The sequence below is a fragment of the Mustela erminea genome, chromosome 1 (assembly GCF_009829155.1).
Source record: "Mustela erminea isolate mMusErm1 chromosome 1, mMusErm1.Pri, whole genome shotgun sequence".
Classification (NCBI taxonomy): Eukaryota; Metazoa; Chordata; class Mammalia; order Carnivora; family Mustelidae; genus Mustela; species Mustela erminea.
In genome coordinates this window covers 88,946,308-88,973,744 of record NC_045614.1, presented here as the reverse complement: position 1 = coordinate 88,973,744, position 27,437 = coordinate 88,946,308, and the positions used below count along the sequence as shown (strand labels likewise).

The 27,437-nt window shown below is 37.4% G+C and overlaps 1 protein-coding gene and 1 pseudogene across 9 annotated transcripts in view; one reads left to right on the top strand and one right to left on the bottom strand.

The window, feature by feature from the left end:
- Positions 1-27,437, bottom strand: part of ATP2C1 (ATPase secretory pathway Ca2+ transporting 1) — a 184,605-nt gene that overhangs the window by 103,977 nt on the left and 53,191 nt on the right. For 8 of the 9 annotated variants that reach the window (XM_032332978.1, XM_032332924.1, XM_032332913.1 and 5 more), the window contains one exon: positions 2,152-2,262. In XM_032332978.1, coding sequence (XP_032188869.1) covers positions 2,152-2,262 — 111 coding nt within the window. Of the gene's footprint in view, positions 1-2,151; positions 2,263-14,922; positions 14,929-27,437 lie in introns of those variants that run through there. The other variant, XM_032332962.1, reaches the window with a different exon arrangement.
- Positions 5,464-27,230, top strand: LOC116584545 (annotated as a pseudogene).

The window sequence follows — 27,437 nt, the reverse complement described above, 5'->3', positions numbered from 1 at the left end:
ACTTCTAAGAATGATTAAAGTGCTCCATATCTTAATTCCGGCAGTAGTTAACATTACCAAAATGCAAACTATTCTGTTAATATGGGTACATTATATTTCATGTAAATTACACCCTGACAAAAAAAATTTATTGATGTTTTATGTATGTATTAATGTAGGTATTAATACATTATTATATTAGCAATTTTTAAGTATAAGCAATAAGGCACAGTTTAATAAACAAAAAGCTTAGGATTTTCTCTGGGAAAAGAGAAATAACAAAAAGTAGCCACATGACTTACAGAAAGCAAAATATGGTACATTTTAATTAGTTTTGTTTGCTTTCATTGTTTTATTTTCTAAAACTAGTTTCTCCAAAAGAACATTCAATGGACCATAACTGCCTTTCTTGTTCTCTGAGCCTATCAAAACCCTCAGACTGCTATTACTTTTTACTCTTGGACTGTATAATTACTTTAAGCAGATAACATGTGGTTCCTAAATTACTGAAAATAATTATGTTCTATGAACACCACCTACATTCTTCAATCACTGCAATACTGTGTTTTGTAAGAAATATATATGATATATGATCATTCAGATAACTAAAACATATGTCTCATTTGTATCTGGTCTTCCCTCCAGGGTTGTGGGCTCACAGCTCCTAAACCCTTGTAATTTCCTGGGATGGTAACAATAAAGGCATCTTTCATTGTGTTAATGAAGGTGACTTTCAGGCCCCACCCAAGAACAGCAGCTGGCAGACAGGAGGACCAACCATATGATCACAGGGTTTAGTCCTAGCACCCCACTATTCTCCCTCACCTCTGAGGAGGAAAGAGATAGGATGGAGATTGAATCAGCCAAAGGCCAATGACTCAGTCAATCATGACTAAGCAATGAAGTCTCCATAAAAGCCCAAAAGAACTGGGTTTGGAGAGCTTCCAGGTTGGTGAGCACATGGAGACAGGGGAGAATGGTATACCTCCAGAGGGCATGGAAGCTCCAGGCCCTTTCCCCATGGCAGACCTATGTAACTTTTCATCTGGCTGTTGATTTGTATCCTTTACCATATCTTTTTAATAAATTGGTAAACATAAGTGTTTCCTTGAGCTCTGTGAGCCACTCTAGAAAATTAAATGAACGTAAGGAGGAACCTCTAATCTGTAGTGGGTAGGTCAAAAGCACAGACAACAGCATGGGGCCTATGACTGACTTCTGAAGCCAAGAGTAAGGGGAAGTCTTCTAGGGCTGAACTCTTAACCTATGGAATCTGATGCTATCTCTGGGTAGACACTGTTAAAATTGAGTTAAATTACTGAGCATCCAAGAACTGCTTGGTGTTATGTGTGGGAGAACCGCCCCCCACCCTGCGCCTTGCCACCAACCATGTTGGAATTGGGTCTGGGAAACTTAGAAGAGTCACTGTCACTCATGATTTATTATCATAACTATCATTTAAGAATGAAATTACCTGCATCCCTAAAATAATCAATTTCTTTGGCCAAAAGCTTTATGATAAATTTTGGTAACAGTCTCACAACACTTAAAACACTTAAAAATATAAATGGCTTTAAAGCAACATAAATACAACAACCAAAAAACCCTCAAAAAAGATATCCAACATTTTTAATGCCATCATTAAAATATATGAATTCTGAAAGAAAAATAAAAAACAGTATTTATGTTACATTAGATTGTGCTTTTTAAAACCAGTAAGAAATTAAATTACATAAGCAATTAAAGTTTACTTACAGTCTCTATCTTATACTCACCTTTTACTCTACTTCAGAAAACACTTAAAAAAAAGATAAACACCTAACTCCACTTGTGTTAATAAATTATTTTATTAAAATATCTCACCTGAGAAATATACTAATCCTTACATAGCATTAATAGTTCCTGGCAATGTTAATGACCAAGAGCTGCAGGTAAACACTAGCCACATGCAGCCATTTAAATTTCAGTGAATAAAAATTAAATTAAATTTAGTTCCTTATCTAAATATCCACACTTAAATTCCTCAGTAGCCATATTTTACTACTGGATACTGTACTGAACAGTGCAGAACACCACACAATGTCATCAAAGGAAATTCTATTGCATGGCATTTACCTATAGTCTAAATGACTGATCTGCTATCTATTCCCTTCCTCCCCACCAACCACTTACTTGGAGAATGCTTGCAACTTCACTGACTGGTAATTCACTTGCTTTTTTTGATGTCAATACAGGAATCATTGTCTCATTTTCACCATTAGGAATTTTTTGAAAACGTGCAACCTAGCAAATAAAACCAAAGGAAAAATATTTGAATTTACCAAAAAACTGGAATACAGTCTAGAATAAATGAAAATCCAAATGTTCACAGAAACTTAGTTTCCAGTTAGAAAGCAAACATTTTTAGAGTAATAATTATCTAGTCCTAATAAGATAATTTTCTACTATGTGCTATTTCTCCAGAAAGCCACCAGTACCAGCTAGGACACAAAATTTTTAATTTCCACATTAAATTTTTTAAAAAGCTATTTCTACAGTAATGCAATGAGTAAAAAGTGAAACAGATGTCCTGCCTAGCAGATCCTGAGAATTACATGTAGTCCTAATCCTCCAAACTCATTATGTTTAACAGGAAAGACAGAGAACAGCTAAGTTTTCTCCATTTTAACTACTCCTGTTGGTTAGCCTGTTTCTTAACTGTCCAAAAAACAACGGGCTACTCTACGTAAGTACCAGGACAGCAAGTCAGATTTAAAAACCAATTCCCCAGCCAGCAGGAAAACAAAGAGCAGAAGAGACACACAGCAGAGGATGCACAGTTAGGGCAGGGGCTCTGAACAAACAGAGTAAATCACAGAATTGGTGGTAACCATGGTATCTACTTGATGCAGCTTCATAAGAAGTATCTACAGAAAAGTGTTTATTTATTAACACACTTCCAGAAATAAATCCCCGATCCAGACTTGTCTTGGGTCCTAAGCTAACAGCTTCTTTATAGACAAAAAGTTTTGAGAAAGTGAGACAAAATCTCCCCACAGAAACTTTAGCATAGAAAACATTTCAGTTGCTACACATCCACTGATTAAAATATTGAAATTGAAGTGATCCTCTTACTGCCAAGACACAGGTCTTTAAGCATTCAGAGGGAATGTTTTCCCAACCTTGGCTCATCAACATTTTTTAGGGTAAAATATTTCCCTAAAATTTTTTTGACACAACACTTCTTTAAGACAACAAATGAGATTGATAAAAGAAGAATAACTTAATGACTTAATAACTTAATAACTTAAGTTTCTATTATTATAAGACAGTAAAAGACCTGCATGCTGTCATCAGAGGTGTGTGTCTTTGTAAAAAAATCTTCACACTTACTCCAAAAAAGAGTAAATACCTGTGGGGAAAAAAGTACTCCCTCATGTAACTGAGTTCTGGAACAATCAAATACATTCATGTTTTCTAATCTCATTTATTTAAAAGGCATTCCTGAATCTTTAAGTACTTTAAAGCAAGAGGAAATATTTTTCTACTTTTAATGAGAAGATACTAATAACTAAAAATTTTGAGGAAACTGGAAATAGATTACCTTTCTTTCATACAAAACAGAGTCTTGAAATTATTTAAAGCATATTTTTACATAATTTGAGAAATTCAAAACCTTAAAGAAAATATTGGAAATCTCCTAAAAGTTGCATACTCGTTTTAGAGCCACTGAATGTCCTTATTTCAAACCTACAGAACAAAGTACGATGGGAAAGATTTCATTTTACCATCCCTAAATTAAACACTGGAGTAAACCCTGCAAAAAACAATGAGAACTAAACCAATGTGACATGATTATTTTATCTTGTGAAATCTTAAAGCAAAATTAAGAAGGAAAAAATATATTTACATTACCTCCAGTGACAATAAGATTAATAAAACCTTTTATTTCTAAGATTCCTGTACCTCAGTTTCTTCACATACAAACAGGGATAATAGTGCCAAAAGCTGTGTAAAGATCACATCCATTAATATAGCACCTGACCCACTAGTACTAAGGGCTGAAACAACTATTTTTCTCAAAAAAGTATTTAACATTTACATGTATATTCACCAGTACAATTAGCTCAATACAGAACTAAATTACCAATCGAGGTGTGTAAAGTTAGATTTGCAATCATCTATTAAAACGTATTTTTTAAAATTTATTTATTTATTTGACACAGAGAGAGAGAGAGAGATCACAAGCAGGCAGAGAGGCAGGCAGAAAGAGGGGGGAAGCAGGCTCCCCACCGAACGGAGAGCCCAATGTGGGACTCAATCCCAGGACCCTGAGATCATAACCCGAGCAGAAGACAGAGGCTTAACCCACTGAGCCACCCAGGTGGCCCTCTATTAAAATTTATTTTTCAAGACGCCTGGGTGGCTCAGTCGGTTAAGCAGCTGCCTCCAGCCTGGGTCATGATCCCAAGGGCCTGGGGTCCAGTCCCCAGTTGGGCTCCCTGCTCAGTGGGGAGCCTGGTTCTTCCTCTGCCTCTCTTCCCCCTGCCACTCCCCACGTGTGCTCATTATATCTCTTTTTCAAATAAATAAAATATTTTAAAAATTAAAATTAAATAATAAAATGTACTTTTCTATCATTGATATAGTGAAAATTGCTATCTCAAGTACACAATACGCAGTACAGGAGCCTTTCTCATAAAATCTTTGTAAAGTAATCTTTTGGTAGTTGTTATAAAAGACAGGGACTGGGGCGCCTGGGTGGCTCGGTGGGTTGAAGCCTCTGCCTTCGGCTCGGGTCATGAGTCCAGGGTCCTGGGATCGAACCCCACATCGGGCTCTCTGCTCCGTGTGGAGCCTGCTTTATCCTCTCTCTGCCTTCCTCTCTGCCTACTTGTGATGTCTGTCAAATAAATAAATAAAATCTTAAAAAAAAAAGACAGGGACTATGTGGGAATACACTCTCCATAAAATCCTTAATAAGCATTCCATGGCCCAAAAGAGCTAAAAAATGTCAACAGAAGAAAGTAAGACAGTTTCACTTAATAATGTTTAGACACTGGAGGGACATGATGATTTCTCTCTAAATATATGAAAAGCTGCCATGTGAAAAAAGGAAACAACAAAACCAAAGGGTAAGTTCCTAGCCAACCAACTTCTGGAGTTCGCATGAAGAGCACTAGATGTATTCTGGCAAAGGCTAGACAGCCAAGTGATAAGGACAGATTTCACTGAAAGGACTGCTATCAATAGGGGAAAGCTACAGCACAAATTTCTTGGCCAAGGGCAGTAATCTCAACTACATTTATGCTTATTAGATTCCACTTCAACCTAAAATTAAGGAAATTATTGAATTTTATTCCTGTTTTCTTTTAAAGCAAATGTTACATTTAGTAGTTCAAATGGATCATTATCTCTATGACTTATAAGAGTAATTCGTTCAGCTTTTTCGCATTTGCCACCTGAACACAGATGTTGTGAAACCACCACTCAACCTAAACCAGAATGGTATAGGAAAAGACTCATATCAACATCGTCGTCATCGGACACATACATAGATTTGCGTAATCTACCACTACTGGTCATCTAATCTACAAATGCAGTGGGATCAACAAAAGAATTACCGAGAAAAATTAGAGAAGGAGGATGCTGAGGTGGGAAAAGACTCCTTCAAGATTGCCTGGGTCTTGGATAAACTGAAAGCTGAATGTGAACATGGTATCACCATTGATATCTCCCTGTGGAAATTCGAGATCAGCAAGTATTATGTGACCATCATTGATGCTCCAGGACACAGACTTTATAAAAATCATGATTACAGGCACATCTCAGACTGACTGTGCTGTCCTGATTGTTGCTGCTGTTGTTGGTGAATTGGAAGCAGGTATCTCCAAGAATGGACAGACCCGTGAGCATGCCCTTCTGACTTACACACTGGGTATTAACAAAATGGATTCCACTGAGCCACCCTATAGCCAGAAGAGATACAAGAAAATTGTTAAGGAAGTCAGCACCTACATTAAGAAAATCGGTTACAACCCCAACACAGTAGCATTTGTGCCGATTTCTGGTTGGAATGGTGACAGCGTGCTGGAGCCAAGTGCTAACATGCCTTGGTTCAAGGGATGGAAAGTCCCCCGTAAAGATGGGAATGCTAGTGGAACCACACTGCTTGAAGCTCTGGATTGCATTCTGCCACCACCTCGTCCAACTGACAAGCCCTTGCGTCCGCCTCTCCAGGACGTCTACAAAATTGGTGGTATTGGTACTGTCCCTGTGGGCCGAGTGGAGACTGGTGTCCTTAAACATGGCATGGTGATGACCTTTGCTCCAGTCAATGCTACAACTGAAGTCAAGTCTGTTGAAATGCACCATGAAGCTTTGAGTTAGGCTCTTCCTGGGGACAATGTGGGCTTCAATGTCAAGAATGTATCTGTCAAAGATTTTGTCATGGCAATGTGGCTGGTGACAACAAAAATGACCCACCAATGGAAGCAGCTGACTTCACAGCTCAGGTGATTATCCTAAACTATCCAGGCCAAATTAGTGCTGGATATGCACCTGTGCTGGACTGTCACACGGCTCACATTGCTTGCAAGTTTGCTGAGCTGAAGGAGAAGATAAATTGTCCTTCTGGAAAAAAGCTGAAAGATGGTCCCAAATTATTGAAATCTGGTGACGCTACCATTGTTAGCATGGTTCCTGGCAAGCCTATGTGTGTTGAGAGCTTCTCTGACTATCCTCCTCTGGGCCATTTTGCTGTTCATGACATGAGACAGACAGTTGCTGTGGATGTCACCAAGCAGTGAACCAGAAGTCAGCTGGAGCTGGCAAGGTCACCAAGTCTGCCCAGAAAGCTCAGAAGGCTAAACAAATATTATCCCCAATACCTGCCGCCCCAGTCTTAACCAGTGGTGGAAGAACAGTCTCAGAACTGTTTATGTCAATTGACCATTTAAGTTTAATTGTAAAAGACTGGTTAATGATAACACATTTGGGCACAATTGACCAAAAATCTGTCACAGAATTTTGAGACCCATTAAAACAAAAGTTTAATGAGGAAAAAAAAAAAGTAATCTGTTCCCTCCTTTACTCTTTCAACAAACACCACATTTATTGATAATATGACTCTGCAGTAGGGCCTTAGTATCAACAATGAGTAAAAAACATCCTGTAGGGGAGGAGGGAGAAGGAAGGGGACAAATGTTATCAAAGAATAGCACTAATGGAAAACTGCAAATGATCACTACAATGAGGGAGAAGTCCATGGACAATGAGACCTTACACAGAGATTGCAATCAGGACAGGAAGTTTTCATGAGAAGTGATGCTTATAGAACTGAAAGACAAGAAGCTGCCTCGGGAAGAGATGAAGAAATGAGGGAACTGAGTGTGCAAAGTTCCCAGGAAAGGAGGAAGCATGGCAAAATGAAGTACTAGAGATTGTAGTACTAAAAGAAAGCCAGCATTTATTCACTTACTCATCTCATCTTTAGACACATAATCAATGCTTATTATACACCAGGCATTGTTGCTGGTACTGACCCAAAGGTAAGAAGAAAATGAAAACTAGCCTCATGTACATACACACGAAACGAAAGACTACAAATAATGCACTATACAATAAATGCTCCAGGAAACAATTTAAAAAGGAAGGGTAAATAAGGGAGGAATTGTTTCAACTTATATGGGGAGAGAGGGAGCAGGAAGGACCTCTCCAATAAGGTGGCATCTGGGCACGGATACCTGAAAAAAAGCAAAGGAACCAGCCATTAGATTTCTAGGTAGAAATGTCCATGAGGTAGAAAGGTATGTGTACATACAGGAGAGGCCCAGGTTAGAGATGAGTGGGGGTAGTTATTAGCACATAAGTGGTATTAAAACTGAGAATAAACCACACCAGCACTGAAGAAAGGGAAGAGGTCTATGGCATGACCCTAGGGCCTTCTTCCAAAATAGCAATCAGAGATGAGCAGTAACCAAGAGAAGAGACCAAGAAGCAGCAACTAGTAAGGTAAAAGGAGCACCAAAAGAGAAGTCAAGTGCAACAAGTATTTTAAAGAGGCTGTAAATGGCTAGGTCAAATGTTAGTGAAAAATTAAGATGAGGACTGAGAACTGACCACTGAACTTGGCAACACAGAGATAAAGAGAGTGGTTTCAATGAAGTGGTGGTGAACAAAAATCAGACAGGAGTGAATTCAGAGAAAACAGCAGGGGACAAGGTAGAGACTGCATGGACAGATAATCCTTTCCAGTTCTGCTGTAAAAAAGAGCAGAGAAAGGGGATTATTATAACCAGAATGGAGTATAGGTTTCAAGAGCTGGGTTGTTTTGTTTTTATTTTAGTGAAAAAAATAACAGCATGTTTATATGCTGATGAGAATGATCTGATAGAGGAAAAACTAGTAATTCAGGAGAGAGATGGGACAACTGATAAAGTGATGCTCTTGACTAAATGAGAGGGGATGAAATCTGACATATTTGTAGGAGGACTGGCCTTAGATCAAAGAATAGACAGTTCATCCACAGTTACTGATGGGAAGGCACGAGTAACACAAGAAGAATGCAGGCATGCTGGTAGCCGTGGTAGAAGAAACATATGGAAATATTCTTCTGAGAATTATCTGGACTGAAAAAATCAGGACATACAAAGCAAAAAAAGGCTAAAGAAGTAGGTGGGGGATTTTACACGGCCCTATGGGTCATATTATGGAATTTCTTTCTTAATCCTAAGGTTAAATGGAAAGCCTTGCCATGTGGTCTTCAAAGTAAATAAATAAAAGACATAAGTTAGAAAATTTAAAAAACACAGAATAGGAGTGGTGAAAACAAACCAGTTGGGACACTATTACATACGTCTAAATAAGAGATAAATGTAGCTTGGACAAGGGTGGTGGGGTGCAGGAACAGATGTAGAGGTAAAAATAACAGTACAAAATGATGAACTACATACATATATCAAACAATTATACTAGATTTCTAGCTTGTCCTACATGCTAAACACTAATGCTACTCACCATGGTAAAGAATATTGGTTTTTTGTTGTTTTTTTTTAACAAATGGTGCTGTGACAACTAGATATTCACACAAAAAAGCATCACGCTGGACCCTTCCCTCACACTATATATACAGATTAACTCAAAATGGATCGAAGACCTAAATATAAGAGCTCAAACTATTAAACTCTTAAAAAAGACACTTTGGGCTTAAAGCTTGACCATGGTCTCCTAAATATGGCACCAAAAGTACAAGAAACAATAAAAGACTGAACATTATCAAAACTGAAAACTTCCATGCTGCAAAGGACACCATTAAGAAAGTGAAAAAGACAAACCACAGAATGAGATAAAATATTTGCAAGTCATTTATTTAATACCTACTTATATCTAATACCTTATCAAATATCTAATACCTTATCTAATACCTATAATATATAATTTCTCATACAATATAAAAATTCTAATAAGAAGACACAATCCAATTTTAAAATGAGCAAAAGATCTGAATATATTTCTACAAAGAAGATATACAAATGACCAGTAAGCACATGAGAAGGTCTTCCATCCTTAGTCATGAGGAAAATACACATCAAAACCACAATGAGAGAGCACTTCACATCCACTAGGATGACTAAGGTAAAAAAGACAGATAATAACAAGTGTTGGAGACCATACAAAGAAACTGGAACTTTCATATATTGCTGGCAGAATTAAAAGGTACAGCTGTTATGGAAAAGTTTGGCAGCTACTATATATATATATATATATATATATATATATATATATATAATTATGTTATTATACAAACATCATATTGTCTGGCTAAATGAGGACAGTGTTTTTAGCTTGAAAATTTCTAAGTTATTTAATAATGCTTTGATTTTGACAACAATAAATAGGCAAATCACATAAATTTAGTTGAAGGTAAATCATCTTGACAGGCAATGCTATGTCCTTTGTGTGTTACTACGAAAGTTCAATGTCCATGATTCCAACTTTCAGACACTAGGTATTATTTGCTTATCTCCTACCTCATCCTAAAAATATCCTGGGCTTAACTATATCTTAATCTCTGCATAGTTGTTTTACATTTGTTTCAAATAACAGCATTTATTAGCTCTACACCTTGGATGATTGAACTCATGAAACCAATAAGCACTTACTAAATACACCACACACACAACTACAGTCCATAGTCTATACCTTGCAGAGCTGAATAATTCAGTTGAAGAGCCACGTCATACCAGAACATACACATTAAGAGTTACCATACAGCAGTCAAATCATGGCAATGCAAGTAAATGAGTCTGAAAATTCAGGAGAGGGAGATTGTTACAGCCCTCAGAATTCTGGGGAACTTCCCTGGATAGCAGGGAATGGCTAACATCTGCCAAGGAAGCATTTTATTTTTTTTTTAAAGATTTTATTTATTTATTTGACAGACTGAAATCACAAATAGGCAGAGAGGCAGGCAGAGAGAGAGAGAGAGGAGGAAGCAGGCTCCCCACTGAGCAGAGAGCCTGATGCAGGGCTCGATCCCAGGAATCATGACCAGAGCAGGAGGCAGAGGCCAAGGAAGCATTTTAAACAAGAGATGAACACTGGTAAAAGTCAGAGCAATAGAAATCTAATCTGTATGTGACTAGGCCAATCAGACTAGGATGAAGTGTTTTACTATACACTTCTACTTCCATTAAATGACCCAGATCTATCCGGGTACTAAGACAAGCTACAGAGTTTTTAAGTGGATATATTTTAAAACTCCAGAAAATTTAACTTTGGGACATATCAAATAATTCAGTTAAATATAGATCCTATATGCATCAGGCCCCATCACAAACCAACTGAACCCAAATTTGCATTTTAACAAAATAAGCAGGTGATTCACTTATATATTGACTCCAAGCACTGTTCTACATCAGTTCCCAATTCTGATAAAAATTAGAATTATACAGGGATCGCTATGGATTAAACTGCCCCCACAGAATATATATGTTGAAGTCCCAACCCCGAGTTTAATAGGATTGAGATATGGGGCCTCTGTGAAGTAATTAGGTCATGAGGGTACAAGACCTCATGATGTTATGAGACACCAGAGAGTTCATGTGTGTGACCCCTCTCCCTCTCTTCCTCTCCCCATCCCTTCTCCCCAGCCTCTAGGGCTGTGAGAAATTAATGTCTGTTATCAAGCCTCCCAGCTACAGTAGCCAGAGCAGACTAAGACAGGGCCTTTTTTCATTTTAGTCCAAATGTCCAGGCACCATCTTTAAAGAGTATGAATCATTAGGTCTGGGATGGAGAGGCCAAAACATCAAATTTTGTTTGGGTTGTTTTTTTGCTTTGTTTTTGGGGGGTTTTTGGTTTTTGTTGGTGGTGGTTGTTTTTTGTTTGTTTGCTTTTGAGAGAGAGAGAGAGCACGAGCACACAAGCTGAGGGACAGAGGCAGAAGGACAGAGAATCTTAAGCAGGCTCCATGCTCAGCACAGGGCCCAACACAGGGCTTGCTCTCATGACCATGATTGAGATCATAACCTGAGCTAAATCAAGAACTGGATACTTAACTAAATGAGCCACCCAAGTGCCCCCAAAACATTTATTTTTAAAAGCTTCCCAGGGTAGGTCTAATGCACAAAGTTGATCATCACTGGCCTAGAAGATGAGGTTGAAAGGCATGGTTGCATTAAACTCAAACATAAAAGGTAAATATTTTCTAAAATGAGTCATCACTATAGGTTTATAAACTGTCCCTGGAAAAAGAACAACAACAACAAAAAAAATCTGTCACTCAGAACTCAGCACAAGGACAGAAATCTGATTTGAAAAAGCAAGTCAGCAAAGGGAGCTCAAATCACCCAAAAGTTAAGCGATAGGGAAAAACAGAAAATATTTCATCCCTAAAAAGTTCGGAGTACTAAATACAGGTTCTTAAAAGTTTTCAGGTCAACTATTGACAATAAAATCCTTCTAAATTTCACTTGCAAATAATCAGAAACCCTATTCCAACTTCAAACACAACAGTCTTTCTTTTATGTATTACATGTTTTGGCTTCAGCAAAGAGAGGGTAGTTTTAAAACAAAGAGCTTTATGGTTTTAAAAGGGGAAAAGGGAGGAATGCCTGGGTGGCTCAGTTGGTTAAGAGGTTGCCTTCTGCTCAGGTCATGATCTCACGGATCAACTCAAGAAAATCAAGCGTACTCAGAATTAAACTTGAAAGAACCAGGCACCTCTCCACAGTTGTTTAACAGCTACAGCGCAGAAAAAGCAGGTTAATCAGGAAACTCTACGAGTCAAACTATACAATGCCACTGTATAAAGGCATAAACAGGCTGAAGAAAACAACAGTGACACAGCAGTTCCAATGAGACAATAATGACAGTAGTGCCAATTCAAGAACAGTAGGTTCACAGTGATTTACACAAACCAAGTAGACCTGCTCAATTTAAGAAGCAGTTCCTTGTTGAGTAAAGCCAAAAGTAAACTGCACTACATAATCTCACCTAGATGTGGTTTTAATTATTGCCACAGAGAAGCTTACACACATAAAACACATGCCAGGTAAAAGGCAGAATTTACACTTCTGGCATCTATCTACAAACTGTATTTGTAGAAATGACACTATCAATCAAAGAAGAAGTGAATTTTCAAAAGGTAATCAAATGACTCCAGGTGTCTTTAATTGATCTGTTCGTTAAAAACAAGGCAGCCAGTATTTTTCTATAACACTGTGTAAGTTCACTTATACCCACGCTGTAACACACTTAGCTGGATGGAATAATAGTATAGTGCAGCAGGCATCAAACCGAACACCGCTTCAGAGCTGCAAAAACAGGAAAGGTTCTAGACCCCACTCCAACTTCAAACATAACAGCCTTTCTTTTATGTATTACATGTTTTGGCTTCAGCAAAAAAGAAGCTAGTTTTTTTTGGTTTGTTTTTTTTTTTTAAGATTTTATTATTTGACAGAGAGAGATCACAAGTAGGCAGAGAGGCAGGCAGAGAGAGAGAGAGAGGAGGAAGCAGGCCCCCTGCTAAGCAGAGAGCCCAATGTGGGACTCGATCCCAGGACCCTGAGATCATGACCTGAGCCGAAGGCAGCGGCCCAACCCACTGGGCCACCCAGGCGCCCCAAGAAGCTAGTTTTTAAACAAACAGCTTTATGGTTTTAAAAGGGGGAATGGGAGGGGCGCCTGGGTGGCTCAGTTGGTTAAGCAGTTGCCTTCTGCTCAAGACATGATCTCAGGGTCCTGGCATCAAATCCCCAAATCGGGCTCCCTGCTCAGCAGGAAGTCTGCTTCTCCTGCTTCCTTTTCCCCTCCCCCTGCTTGTGTGCTCTCTCTCTCTCAAATGAAAAATAAAACTTTTTTAAAGGGGGAAGGGGAGCCTTAAACATATAGTATCATGGTTTTTAATCATATTAGTTGGCATCAGAATCACCTGGAGGTCTCAACCTCAGAGTTTCTGAATCAGCAGGTCTCGGGAAAGTTTCTTACAAGTTTCTTACAAGTTCTCAAGGAATGTTGATGTACCAGTGCAGGTCCCACTTGGAGAACCACTGCTCTAGATCCCAATTTATAATCCCAAGTCTGTCTTGACAGCTGTATGACCTGGGACAAGTTAATTAACTTCTCTGCATCTTTTTCCTCAGTGGAAAATTGGGATAATACCAATTTAATTTCAACAAGAACTAAAAAAAAATTTTAGAAGTGTGTCCACAGTACCTAGTATATGGTGGGTACTCAAATGCTGGCTCCTTTCTCCTAAGGCAATTATACTAATCATATAATTATGCACTTGTCTCACTCCTCACTCTAGATATTCACAAGAGTATGACCTGGTTTTCATCATCTAGGTATCCTCAACAAAGTTCTTAATATCCAATACCAGAAGTACTATTAGAAAAAAATACTGGGATTTCAGTCTGAAAAGACAATTATACAGCAACAGAATAGTGTTATTATTCTAAGACATACCATGCCTTTTAAATGATCTTTCACTCAAAGTACAAAAAAGAAGGCAGAACTGATCAGAAAAGAATTTATTTAGTTATCCATGAATTAGTCTATCTTCTAAGAGGACTAAGGCAAGTCCCTGTGTTTCCACCTTTGAAAGTGCTGAGATTAAAGTTTCCAATCTCTAAGACATTGAACTTCACTGGCAAATGTAGCAGCCGTGCGTGCAAGCAGGAAAAGTCAACCTGCCTCTGATGAAGCATTTCAAAGATCAGACTGCTGGCATGGAGGAGAATAGAAGCTGGCAAGTGTCTCAAAGTGGGCAGGGCTCATCAGTTTAGAATCACTGTTCAGTCCTACCAATGAAGAAATGTTGGCATGGGAAGGAAAAGGCACTAGAAACACATTTTTATAAAATACTGTATTACTAGAGAAGCAGGCTTAAAAACACTTCAAATGAAAAGCAGATTTAAAAACACTTCAAATGAAAAGTCCAAACTGAACTAACATATCTAGGATCATATACATAACTACTCAGAAACATCCACAAACTCCTCCTATAATATGCAAGTTCCTGTTTTTCCACCAACTACAGCTGACAAAGTCACCAATTCAGCCTTCTCATCTAAAAGGCAAAATGGAATAGGACCATTCTCAAACTTCAGTTGTTCTCAGAAATAGCTGGGAGATGCTTATTAAGAATACAAGTACTCCCACTTTTATTCAACATGGTACTGAAAGCCTGAGCTACAGCAATTAAACAAGAAAAAAAGAAATAAAAGGCATCCAAATTGGTAAGAAAAACTTCCACTATTTGCAGATGTCATGATACTACATACAGAAAACCCTACAAACTCCATTGAAACACTACTAAAACTGATAAATGAATTCAATTAGGTTGCAATACAAAATTAATGTAAAGAAATCTGTTACTTCTATATACTACTAATAATGTAGCAGAAAGAGAAATTAAGAAAATAATCCCATTGGGGCGCATGGGAGTTGGTTAAGCACCTGCCTTCAGCTCAGGTTATGATCTCAGGGTCCTGGGACCAAATCCTGCATCTCAGCAGGGAGTCAGCTTCTCCCTCTCCCCCTACCTCCTGCTCACACTCTCTCTCTCAAGCTCTCTCTCAAATAAATAAAATCTTTTTAAAAAAGGATTAAAAAAGATGTGGTATATATACAAAGGAATATTTTTAAAAAGACTGACATTTCTCCATTTGCAAAAACATGCATGGGCCTAAAGGGAATAAGGGTAAGTAAAATAAAATAAGTCAGATGGAAAAAGACAAATACCATATGATTTCACTCATATATGGAATTTAAGAAACAAAATGAACAAACAAAAAGAAAAAAAACATGCAAAAACAATAACAACAACAACAAAAACCAGACTCTTAAATACAGGTAACAAATTGGTGGTTGCCAGAGGGGGGAGACAGGCCGGGGGACACAGGCTGGGGGACACAACCGGGTGAAATACACAAAGGAGATTAAGAGTACACTTACCCTAATGAGCACCCAGTAATGTATAAAACTGCTGGATTATTATATTACACACCTGACACTAATATAAGGCCACATGTTTATTATGCTTCAATAAAGGAAAAAAAGAAAGAATACCAGTACCACATGGATCCCAGCAAAAAAGTTAAAGCTGAATATCACCAGTGGTAACTAGGTCTAGAGCCATGGTTCCCAGCTCAGTGTGCACATTAATGTGCACTGCACATTAAAATCACCTGGGGAGCTTTCGAAAATTCCTACAGCTGGAACTCCACACCAATTAAATCAGTGACCACAGAAATGGTCAGTCCCAAAGATGTGGAGATCCCAGGAACAGGTCTTTTTTTTTTTTTTTAATCTCCCAAAGTGATAATGTACAGGTAGTGCTCTTAACCTACCCATAAATTAAACAGGAAATACAGGAGATAAAGGAGCATATTAAATTACTTCAAAGAAATGTACTCAGCAAATTCCAGCCTGTGGGAAATTCTACAGGACAAACAACCTGATTTTGTCAATAAGCTACAAGGGAAAGGGGACATTTTTAGACTAAGAGCTATTTAAGAGACAGGTTAACCAATTACAGTGTTCGAGCCTTATTTCAATACTGATTCAATTAAATAAACCGTTTTGTTTTGTTTTAAATCAATTCAGGCTTATGGTTCCTTTTAACCACTGTCTCCCTTTAGTATCCTTAAATCTAGAACAGTTCCTTACTTAGTCTTTTTTTCTTTCACTGCTGACACTTTGGAAGAGTAGAAGCAGGTTATTTTGTACATATCCCTAGTCTAAAAATTATAATCTGAGATAGTCTGATATTTCTAATTAGATTCAGGTAACACATTTTGGGGAGAGGGGAAACATCCCAAGACATTACATCTTTCTCAAAACATTTTATCAAGAGGCGTATGGTATTTGCTACAGACGTCGTATGTTGAAGCCATAACGCCCACAATGTGAGGGTATTTGCAGGCAGGGCCCTTACAAAGGTAATTAAAGTTAAATAAGAACATAAGGGTGGAGCCCTAATCCAATAGGACTAATATCCCTATAGGAGGAAGAAATACCCGAAGCAAGCACATATAAAGGCCATGAGGAAATAGTAAGAGGGCAGCAATCTATAGGCTGAGAGAAGTCCCATCAGAAACCAACCCTGTCAGCATCTGGTATTAGACTTCCACCCTCTAAAATTGAAAGAAAGTCAATTTCTGTCTTTTCTTGTATTCCGTCATAGCAGCCTGAGCCAACTAATACAATGCTGTCTGTCCCATCAACGGTGATGTGAATATTGAACATACACCTAAAGTGGTACTTGCAAGACTTTCCCACTATCAAGATACTGTATTTCCCTTTGTATGTACTAAGTTTCTTGTGGGGAGATATTTTGAGACTAGGAAAATATCCTGTATCTTACACTCTTGCTTACTAGGAAACTCTTGCTTGAAACAGTTATTACTGTGGTGATTACCAAATGGTGATTTTTGTATTCCATCATTCTGTCTACATTTATTAAACGGAATCCTACTATAATAAAGAACCTTCCCTTCTTCCCAGTTTTTTGTGTGTTTGTATATATACAACCAGTTTTTATATCATGGACTCTATACCTTACTCTATAAGGTATAAAATCCCTTACTATTCACATTGTTGCTCAAACTATCCCAGTTTTGGCCAGTGTGGAGCCTTGAATAGACTGCCTCCCCTATGTCCTTGTGACAAGCTCTCACCAATTTTCAGCACTTCCTTACTTTCTGGCACCACAAGATGTTCCAAGCATATCTCTGGATTTTCCCCGTCCCAGCACAGAATTAGCCATTTCTCCACAGAGCTTTGGTTCCCTTATTGACAAAAAATATTCAGAAGTGTCATGGCTTCAAGGCCTTCACAACAGACTGAAATAAGGAATGTATACACATACATACACAAACATATCTATTTTCTTATCCATATATATGTTAAAAACATTTAGTCCATATTGAAGCTACAAATTCTAACTCCACAGACATCCATTTCACCTTTTTCTCTTATTTCTAATTCTTTAACAATGGAAAAACCTGACTCACTCACATTATCACCATAATATACACTTATTTGCTCTAACCTAGAATACACAGAATAGTTCTAGCCATTCAACTATAAGCAAATTTTTACTAGAGTACAATATTTGTGCACAATACTTTGTTGTAGGTTTGCTTATAGTTTTTTGTCAATAGCCTTATAGCCAAAATCCTGTATTCCAAAATTACTAATGTTAGTTCTTCCCATGCACACCCTTCAGTACAGCTGTTATTCAACTGAAATAGCTAGCTTCATTTGTATTATTCCATTTGGAATTTTTTCCTCATCATCTCCCATCTTTGTTAATTTTGAGTATTTGAAACATGAACTTAGTTCTAATACTCAGAACTATTCAAGATAGGGAAAATCAGATTAGTGTCAAACCTATCCCTTTCATTTCTTCCATTGTCTACCTCACCCTGTGTTACCAATCTCACTAGCTTTTAGTGTATCTTTCCTATGTTTTCTTTTGCCCAAATGAGCAGCTGTGTGGTATATTTTATTTCCTCTTTTCTTTAGAGTTAAAATCTATCCTCTTTTTCTCTTAATCCTGGAGATTGATCCATCACTTCAGGGATCAGCTCAGAGATCCTCCTTTTTTCTTTTCAGAGCTGCATAGTACTGTTATACGGATGTAACATATTTTATTCAACCACTCTCCTATGTATGAAACTGCAAACAACAATCCATGAAAAACTACACATGGATGTTCATATTGTTGGAATTGTACCTTCAGGGAAAATTCTTAGCATTGAAACTGATAGGCCAAAAGGCAAATGCATACACAGGATTTTGCTGAATACTGACAAATCTCAAGAGGGGCTGTGCCTTCTCATCAGGAATGTAGACATGTCTATTTCTTCATATCCTTACCAAAAGGATAGATTGTTACACTTTAAATTTTGTCAATCTGAAAACTAAAAAATGATGTCTTGGTGTACTTAAATTTGTGTTTCTCTAAATATAAATTTGAAATCATTTCATGTTTAGGGGTCATTTTATGTTTTGGGGGTTATTATACCTTATCCTCTTGATAATGTTCTATGATGCATAATTTTGTTTTTTGGGTTTTTTTGATGCATAATCTTTTAAGTTTGATGAAGTCCAGTTTATCTTTTCTCTGTGTTTTGGTGTCATATTTAGGAATACAAGATCATGAAGACTTCTTCCTGAGGGTTTTTTGGTTTTTTGGGTTTTTTTTTTTTTAAGATTTATTCAAAAGAAAGAGTGTACACAGGCACACACAAGCAGGAAGAGGAGGGAGGGGAAGAAAGAAAGCGAGAACCCCAAGCAGATTCCCAGCTGAGCAGAGAGCCCAACACAGGGCTCTATTTCATGACCCTGAGATCATGACCCGAACTGAAATCAAGAGTTGTACATTTAACCAACTGTGCCACCCAGGTGCCCCTGAGTTGGTTTATTTGTTTTTAAGAGTTTTATGGTTTTAGCTCTTAAATATTTGGGTGGCTGATCCATTTTGAGTTACTATTAGTCATTAGTTAATATTAGTAGAAGTTGGGCAATATCACTGAATTTTATAGTTATAGCTAGGACATACTGCTTCCCTCCTTAAAGATTCTGTATTGTTAAGTCTCGCAGTTAATTTTTGAAATTCACCTTCTGTAATATTTAGTCAGTTCATCCTAAATTACTGAGTACTAGACAACTCATGGAACTTGGCATTATGGTTCTTAGAACATGTTGTTAATACTGAGTCTCCAAGAGTAACTCAAAATATAGGACACAGTAAGAGAAAGGATTGATACATTTTATTTCCTAAAAATGAAATTTTCTTGCATGGCAAAAAACATAGTCAAGACAGCTAACAGATTAGGAGAAAGTATCTGCAACATAGCACAGATATTTCTATGCTGATGTTTATTGCAGTATTATTTATTCACAAGAGCCAGAAGGTGGAAACCCAAGTGTCTACCCACAGATAAATGAATAAACAAAATGTGGTATACACATACAATGGATTATTATTCAGCCATAAAAAGAAATTAAGTTCTAATACTTACAGAATATGGGTAATTCTTGAAAACATTATGCTAAGTGAAATAAGCCAGAAACAAAAGGACAAATACTGTATGATTCCACATAAATGAAACGTTTAGAAAAGGAAATTAGAAGGGTGCCTGAGTGGCTCAGTGGGTTAAGCCGCTGCCTTCTGCTCAGGTCATGATCTCAGGGTCCTGGGATCGAGTCCCGCATCAGGCTCTCTGCTCAGCAGGGAGTCTGCTTCTCTCTCTCTCTCTCTCTGCCTGCCTCTCTGTCTACTTGTGATCTCTCTCGGTCAAATAAATAAATAAATCTTAAAAAAAAAAAAAAGAAAAGAAAAGGAACTTAGAGGCGGGAAATAGATTAGGAGTACTGAGAGGCTAGGAACAAGGGAGAAATGGGAAGTTATTGCTCAATGGGTACAGAGTTTCTGTTTAGAGTAATTAAAGTTTTTGAAATAGTGGTGACAGTTCCAAAAACACTGTGAATGTAACTAATGCCACTGAACTGTAACACTTAAAAAAAACTTGCATTTTGGTGCCACCCCTTCCAATTTAAAGAACTGGGTTGTAACATTTAAAAATTAACCAACTGGGGGCACCTGGGTGGCTCAGTGGGTTAAGCCTCTGCCTTCCGCTCAGGTCATGGTCTCAGGGTCCTGGGACCGAGCCCTGCCTCCAGGCTCACTGTTCAGTAGGGAGCCTGCTTCTCCGATCTCTCTGCCTGCCTCTCTGCCTCCTTGTGATACCTCTCTCTCTTTCTCTTTCTCTGTCAAATAAATAAATAAAAATCTTAAAAAAAAAAATTAAATTAAATTAACCAATTGAATCTAGTTTATTACTCTACTACACATTATTAACAAATATTTTAAAATCAGGGTCACCACTATACATGCCACAGAGACAGTTGGTACGGCTTATTATGACTCCCAGTAGATGAAACTTATAATGCAGAATTCATATACTATGGTTACTCTGACATCCTCTAATATCTAAAAGCCAAAAGAGGAAGGTTCGTTCTTCACCTTCCTAGATCTGAGCAGAAATGCAAAGGTAAAGTTCTCCAAATCAAAAATCTGAAACAGTGGTTTCCATCAAAGTCCCAGTATTTCCTCCTCTAACTCTATTCCTTTCAATTTTGTATTTTAAATCTATCCTCTGAATCTCAGCCTTTTTTGCCCCACATATTATAACTTCCTCCCTTTCCCAAAGTAGACATTTTCATTTTCCATGCTTACTGCTAATTCATGCTTATCAGAACGCTAATGACTTCCTTTTTTTATTATTTTTTAAAGATTTTGTTTTTTTATTTGACAGAGAGAGAGATCAAAAGGAGGCAGAGAGGCAGGTAGAGGAAGAGGGGGAAGCAGGCTCCCTGCTGAGCAGAGAGCCTGATGTGGGGCTCAATCCCAAGACCCTGAGACCATGACCTGAGCCGAAGGTAGAGACTTAACCCACTCAGCCATCCAGGTGCTCTCGCTAATGACTTTCTTAAAATAAAAGTAAAAATCACACAATTGTGACAGCTACAATTCCAACAACCTTCTTTTCTACGTATCTAGCTCATCATACATTCAATAATGTTTTACATGGGGGCAAATGAACTTTTTCCTGAGCCATTTAGTCAATGTTTAACTCTGGTATCAATGTGGGCAGCCCTCGGCAACCCTACCAGCAAGTCCTCCACCCTACTGGACAGAATTCTTCTTAGTTTTTCCCTACTTTCTTTGGCAAATACAGTTCATTTCTTGCCCATTATGACAACAAAGGAGTAATGAATGGGATCACTGACCCTTTCCAAGTTATTCTCTATTTGCCACATTACCTCCAATTTGAAAAAAACTTCAATCAACATGCTGCTTCATGAATAAAATCTTTGAGATGCCTTAAAATGTTGTCTGTAGTTTTTTCTCCAACGATGAAAAAAAAAAAAAAACTACACATTCCTCTTATTAAATTTCACCCATCTGATCCAAAGTTTTAGATTTTTAAAAAATGTTCAAGTAATATAAAAGCCAAAGATTTTCATTTTAATTTTCAGCACACAATACTCTTTAAGCAAGATTTAGAAAGACTCCAGCATTTATTTCCAACTGTTTTCTGTTGAATACAATTGTAACCAATCTGTAATCCAAATGAGACCAAGGCCTCACATAAAATGAACAAACCAATCCAAAGGGACTCTCTGTTGTTTTAAAAAAATGCCCTTCACTCGGTAGTTTTATTTTCTGTAGAATCCACTACTAAGACTTGTTTCTGCTAACCAATGACCTAGCTCCTTCCAAGGACACAATTAAGGAAATGAATTCCTGATCAGTACATACCAAAAAAGAAAACAAAACAAAACAAAACAAAACAAAACATGTTTACAAAAACCAATCCTCAACAAAAATAAGGAAGAAAGGAAAGAAAGCACCACTTTGGAATAGGGACAATAAACAGATAAAGAAAACTGAGGAGTGAAATTACACATAAAATTTAGACATGATATATTCAGACAGGTTTGCATTTTACTAGTGAGGTAACTTAATCAAGTTGCACCGTCTGCATTGGTACCAGCTATTTCCATTCTAAGCCAAAAGAAACTGGTATTACAAAGCAATACACAATGGTTTTGAACAAGCAAAGTAAGAAAAATACAAATCCAAGCCTCGATTAACTCTACTAAACAATCACATTCTAGGGTCACCTGGGTGGCTCAGTCGTTAGGCATCTGCCTTAGGATCATCAGGTCATGATCCTGGAGTCCTGGGATGGGGCCCCGCATAGGGCTTCCTGCTTGGTGGGAAGCCTGCTTCTCCCTCTCCCACAGCCCCCGCTTGTATTCCTTCTCTCGCTGCATCTCTCTGTGTCAAACAAATACATAAAATCTTAAAAATCAATCAATCAATCAATCAATCAATCAATCACATTCTAAACCTGACCTCAAGAAAATCATAGTTCCTACCTCATTTCAAACACTCACACCCAAAACCACAACATTACAGGCAGCCTATGTGGGAAAATATTACTTAGTCCCACTGCCTGAAATGCCTTCAGAACATCTCTCCAGAAAAGAGGGACCAGATCCAATCCACATACTCCATGCTTTATCAGTCTTTCAGGCTTCATTCTTCCTACAAATCTTTTTGTGACATCTTCCCACAACTCTGCATTAGCTACCACCACCTAGTACTCTATTTAGCTCTCACAGCTCCTCCAAACATGCCTTTTTCCCTCTGCTGCACGACTGTAAATTCAATGGCTACAGGAAATAAGGATTGCACAAACCAGCACTGGTCATGTCTAGCATATATTTGGTTCCTGAAAACTACTAAAAGGATAAATGAATAACTAAGCTAACAGACTTCTTAACTGTTTCAAATAAGACTATGTCCATAAACAAAAACTATCCATTCATACAACTGGGAATTAATTCCAATAAGTTCATACTTAAATCCCTTTCCTAATTTCTACTTGGGGGAAAAAACCCTCCTGTCATCCAAAGTAACTAATGAGTCAAAGAAAGATGCAATGATCCAACTACTTTCACTTAAACGTATATTTTCTATTTGCTCTGCATTATACATAACAGCAGAATACTTGTATGGTTCTGATACTTGCTCATAAACAACTTGGCTTCTTTCTATTGGAAATATATGTTCTCATGAAGAAGAGAGGCAGTGGGGCAGCTGCGTGACAGTCAGTTAAATGTCCTACTTGATTTCAGATCAGGTCATGATCTCAGGGTCCTGAGATTAAGCCCGATCTTGGGCTCTCTGCTCAGCCCAGAGTCTACTTGTCCTTCTACCTCCCCCTCTATCCCTCCCCTTACTCACTGGTGCACTCTCTCTCTAAAATAATAAATAAAAACTTAAAAAAAAAAAGAAGAAAAGAGGTGGAAGGGAAAAGGGCAATCAAAAATCACTTAGGCCAGCAAGCTATTTATTCCTCAGTATCTATCTCCATAAAATGTAATTTATATCACTTCATTAGTAACTCACATGCATATTTTTAATTCATTGTCTCAATCTCTAGTCTTTTTAAGTTATAATCAAAGAACCCAAAAATGATACTATTAAGCCAAAAGTGGCCAAAAATAATTTAAATATGAATCAACACATGAATCAGTAATTTGAATAGATTTTTAGTTGTAAAATTAGCTATGAAACTTACATGGAGCACTTTCATTTAAAAAGTTTTTAAATGAAAGTGCTCCAAGGTTTTTAAATGATCCACAAGAAACATGGTATAAATGTCTAAAGCTCTGGAATCCACATACTGGTAGTATATGTTATCACTATAGTTTGAGGAGGTATAACAGGAAAAGGACAATTGGTCCTAAGAGGAAGACATGGGAGATTTACATTTCTCACTTGCTAAGCACCAGTGGTGATCCTGAGTGCTTATTTCATTCAACCCTCAGAAAACTCTTTGAAAAGGGTCAGTATTTTTCCCATTTTGTAAATAAGGAAACTAAAAGCTGTAGAAGTAATTTGCCCAAGACAAAATTGGTAAGTGGTACAGCCAGGAACTAAATCAATGTCAAACTTGAAAGCCCTCACTTTTTTTTAAGTAAGCAGGATGCACACGTGGGGTGTGAACTCATGACCCCAAGATCAAGTCACATGCTCCACTGACTGAGCCAACCATGCACCCCAAAAGACCTTTCTCAATGACTACACTATATTTAAATTCGTCAGAAACCCCACAAATTCCAAAGTAAATCAACTTTAGAGGACTAATTTTACTATGGTGAAACTAGATTTAAAATCGAACAACAGGGGTTTTGGAAAGATGAATGGTGGAGTAGGAAACAAGGAGGAATCTATCTCCTCACCTAGATAACCAACATGCTGGCAAAATATCTCTGATGTAACTATTTTAGAATACAAGAATCCGTGAAAGGCTCACAACTTCCTCAAAACTTCAACAGTAAACTGTAATTTATTTCGGTCCATTTCAGCTCTTATACAATAGCAGCTACTCATCCTGCACCCTCAAACACACACAAACACACACACACACACACACCCCTACTCCTCATCTCCTAACCCTTGGCAGGCAGCTGTGCACGTATTCCTGGAGAACTTGGACATAACTCATGGAAACCAGGATAAGCAAAAAGCACCTGTTCTCCAAATCCTGGGATCTCTGTGCTATGATCCCTGATTGCTTTATTATGACCACAGAGGCACAAAGAGGCAGCTCTGCCAGCAACTGGCCAGCAATTGTCTTTCTACCTCAGCCCCTTGTTGCAAACCACTCCTCCTCCAGCTGAACTGACTTCCAGAGGATTTAAAGTGCCAGCAACCATTCTTTTCCCCCATTCATTTTTCTCCTTTCCCCTTTTGAGAACTTAAGGAGGAGGACATTTAAAAACAACTGCATATTTGGAAGTAATTAAAAGTCACTGTGAATGCCCAAGGAAATGCACAGGCTCAGAAGAGACCTGAGAAGACCTTAAATTTACACCTCAGGCTGATCACTGACATAAAAGTAGCCAAAACAAAACAAAACAAAAACTGTGGAAGAGTACAGAATCTGACTTCCAGAGTTACTAATTAGAGTCACATATCCAGTTTTCAACAACAACAACAAAATCACAAGACATACAAAGAAAAAGTATGGTATATCAAAGGAAAAAAATAAACAGAAACTGTCCCTAAAAAGGGCTTGATGGTGGAACTATTAAAGACTTAAAAAACAGCGGGGCGCCTGGGTGGCTTAGTTGCTTGGGTGACTGCTTTCGGTTCAGGTCATGATCCTGGAGTCCCAGGATCGAGTCCCACATCGGGCTCCCTGCTCAGCAGGGAGTCTGCTTTTCCCACTGATTCCCCCCCCTCAAATAAATAAATAAAATCTTAAAAAAAAAAAAAAAAACTTAAAACAACAATCTTGAAGATACTCAAAAAACTGAAGATATGGAGAAGTCAAGAAAACAACATACGAACAATAAGGAGATACAAAACCTAAAAAGAAACCAGAAATAAATTCTGAGCTGAGAAGTAAAATAACTGAAATAAAAAATTCACTAGAAGGATTTGACTCATTTGAGCTGGCAGAATAAAGAAACAGTGACCTTGAAGATATGACAATGAAAATTTAAAATGTGAGAAACAGAAAGAATAAAGACTGAAGAAAAGTGAACAGAGCATAAGGAACCTAAAGGACACCATCAACAAGACCAATACAGATCCACGGGAGTCCCAGAAAGAGAACAAAGAGAGAAAGGGCAGAGAGAATATGTGAAAACGTAATAGCCAAAAACTCCCCAAATTTAATTAATCACAAATATAAACATCTAAGAAGTTCGATGAACTCCAAGTACAATGAACTCATAGAGATCCATACAGAGACATGTTATATTTAAAGACCAAAGACAAAGAATCTTGAAAGCAGCAAGAGAAGCTACTTGTCATATACAAGGAATCATCAATAAGATAATCGGATTTCTCATCAAAAACTTCAGAGGCCAGGAAACAGTGGACCAAAATAAGGAAGGGAGGAAGGAAGAGAAGGAGGGAGGGAGGAGGGAAAGACCCAGAACCCTGTATTTAACAAAATTGAAGGAGAAATTAAGACACTCCCAGATAAACAAAAGTTGAGTTCATTAGCACTAGACCTGTCCTGCAAGAAATGCTAAAGATCTGCAAATTGAAATACAATGACACTAAAACAGTAATTTTAAGAATAAAAATCTCAGTAAAGACAAATACATAGGTAATTACAAAACTAGTGCTATTTTAACTCTGGTTTATAATACCATTTTTTGTTTTCTACATGATTTAAGAGACTAATATTTAAAAAAAAAACAATTATTAGATAACATACCAACTTTCTAATTTGTATTCACTGGCTGAATACAAGTAGGACATATTTCCATCTTTTCCTTTCAATAAAAATTTTTTTCTAGTATTCTTCAAAAAAAATTATTTAGTCTAAAAGCTAGTATAAGTGTTATCCTTTGTAACTCCAAATTTTGTTTCCTTCATGATTTTAGACACTAGTATATTTTTTAAATTATGTTTTTGGATATACATTGTATAAAATGTAATTTGGAGACAGCATCAACTGAAAAGAGGGTGGAGATACAAAGGAGCAGAATTTGTGTATACTAATGAAGTGAAATTGGTATAAATCCAAATTAGAGCATTATGACTTTAGGTTCTTAAACGCGATCCTCAGGACAACCAGAAAGAAAGTAACTACAGGCTATACGTGAAAGGCAATGAGATGGGACCTTAAGTATTTCACTACAAAAAAACAACTTAAAACAAAAGGTAATTAATGCTGGAATTGAGGGGCAAAAAAGCTATTAGGCATAGCAAAATGACAGAAGTCCCTACTTAGCAGTTAGGCTTAAAAAACGAAGGATATTAGCATGGTGCAATATAGATGAACCTTGAAGACATTATACTAAGTGAAATAAGCTAGTCACAAATTCCACTTGTATCATGAGCTTAGAATAGGTAAATTCACAGAGACAGAAAATAGACTAGAGCTTACCAGGGACTGGGAAAACTGAAGAATAAGGAGTTAGTGTTTAACAGGTACAAAGTTTCAGTTGCGGTGATGGGAAAGTACTGTGAATTTATTTAATGACACAGAATTGTATACGTAGAAGTGGTTAAAATGGCAAATTTTGTATTATATATATTTTATAATTATTTAAAAAATTAATAATGTAAAATACTAAAAACCACTGAACTGTGTACCTTAAGTGCAAGAACTATATAGTCTCTGAATACGTACCTCAGTAAAGCTGAGGGTTTTTTTTTTAAAGCTAAAAGTTTTTTTTTACAAAAAACAATCTTGGTGCAAAGAAGCTTCTCACCCTCATTCCCTCCCCCTCACTCACACACCCTGAAATCTTGGATACTGCAGAAGTTTTTCGAAATTGTAAAAAGGAGAAAATAGCAACCATTTAAAAAGACATCAGTCTGTGTCTAAGAATTTCTCACAAGGTTAGAATACTAAGAT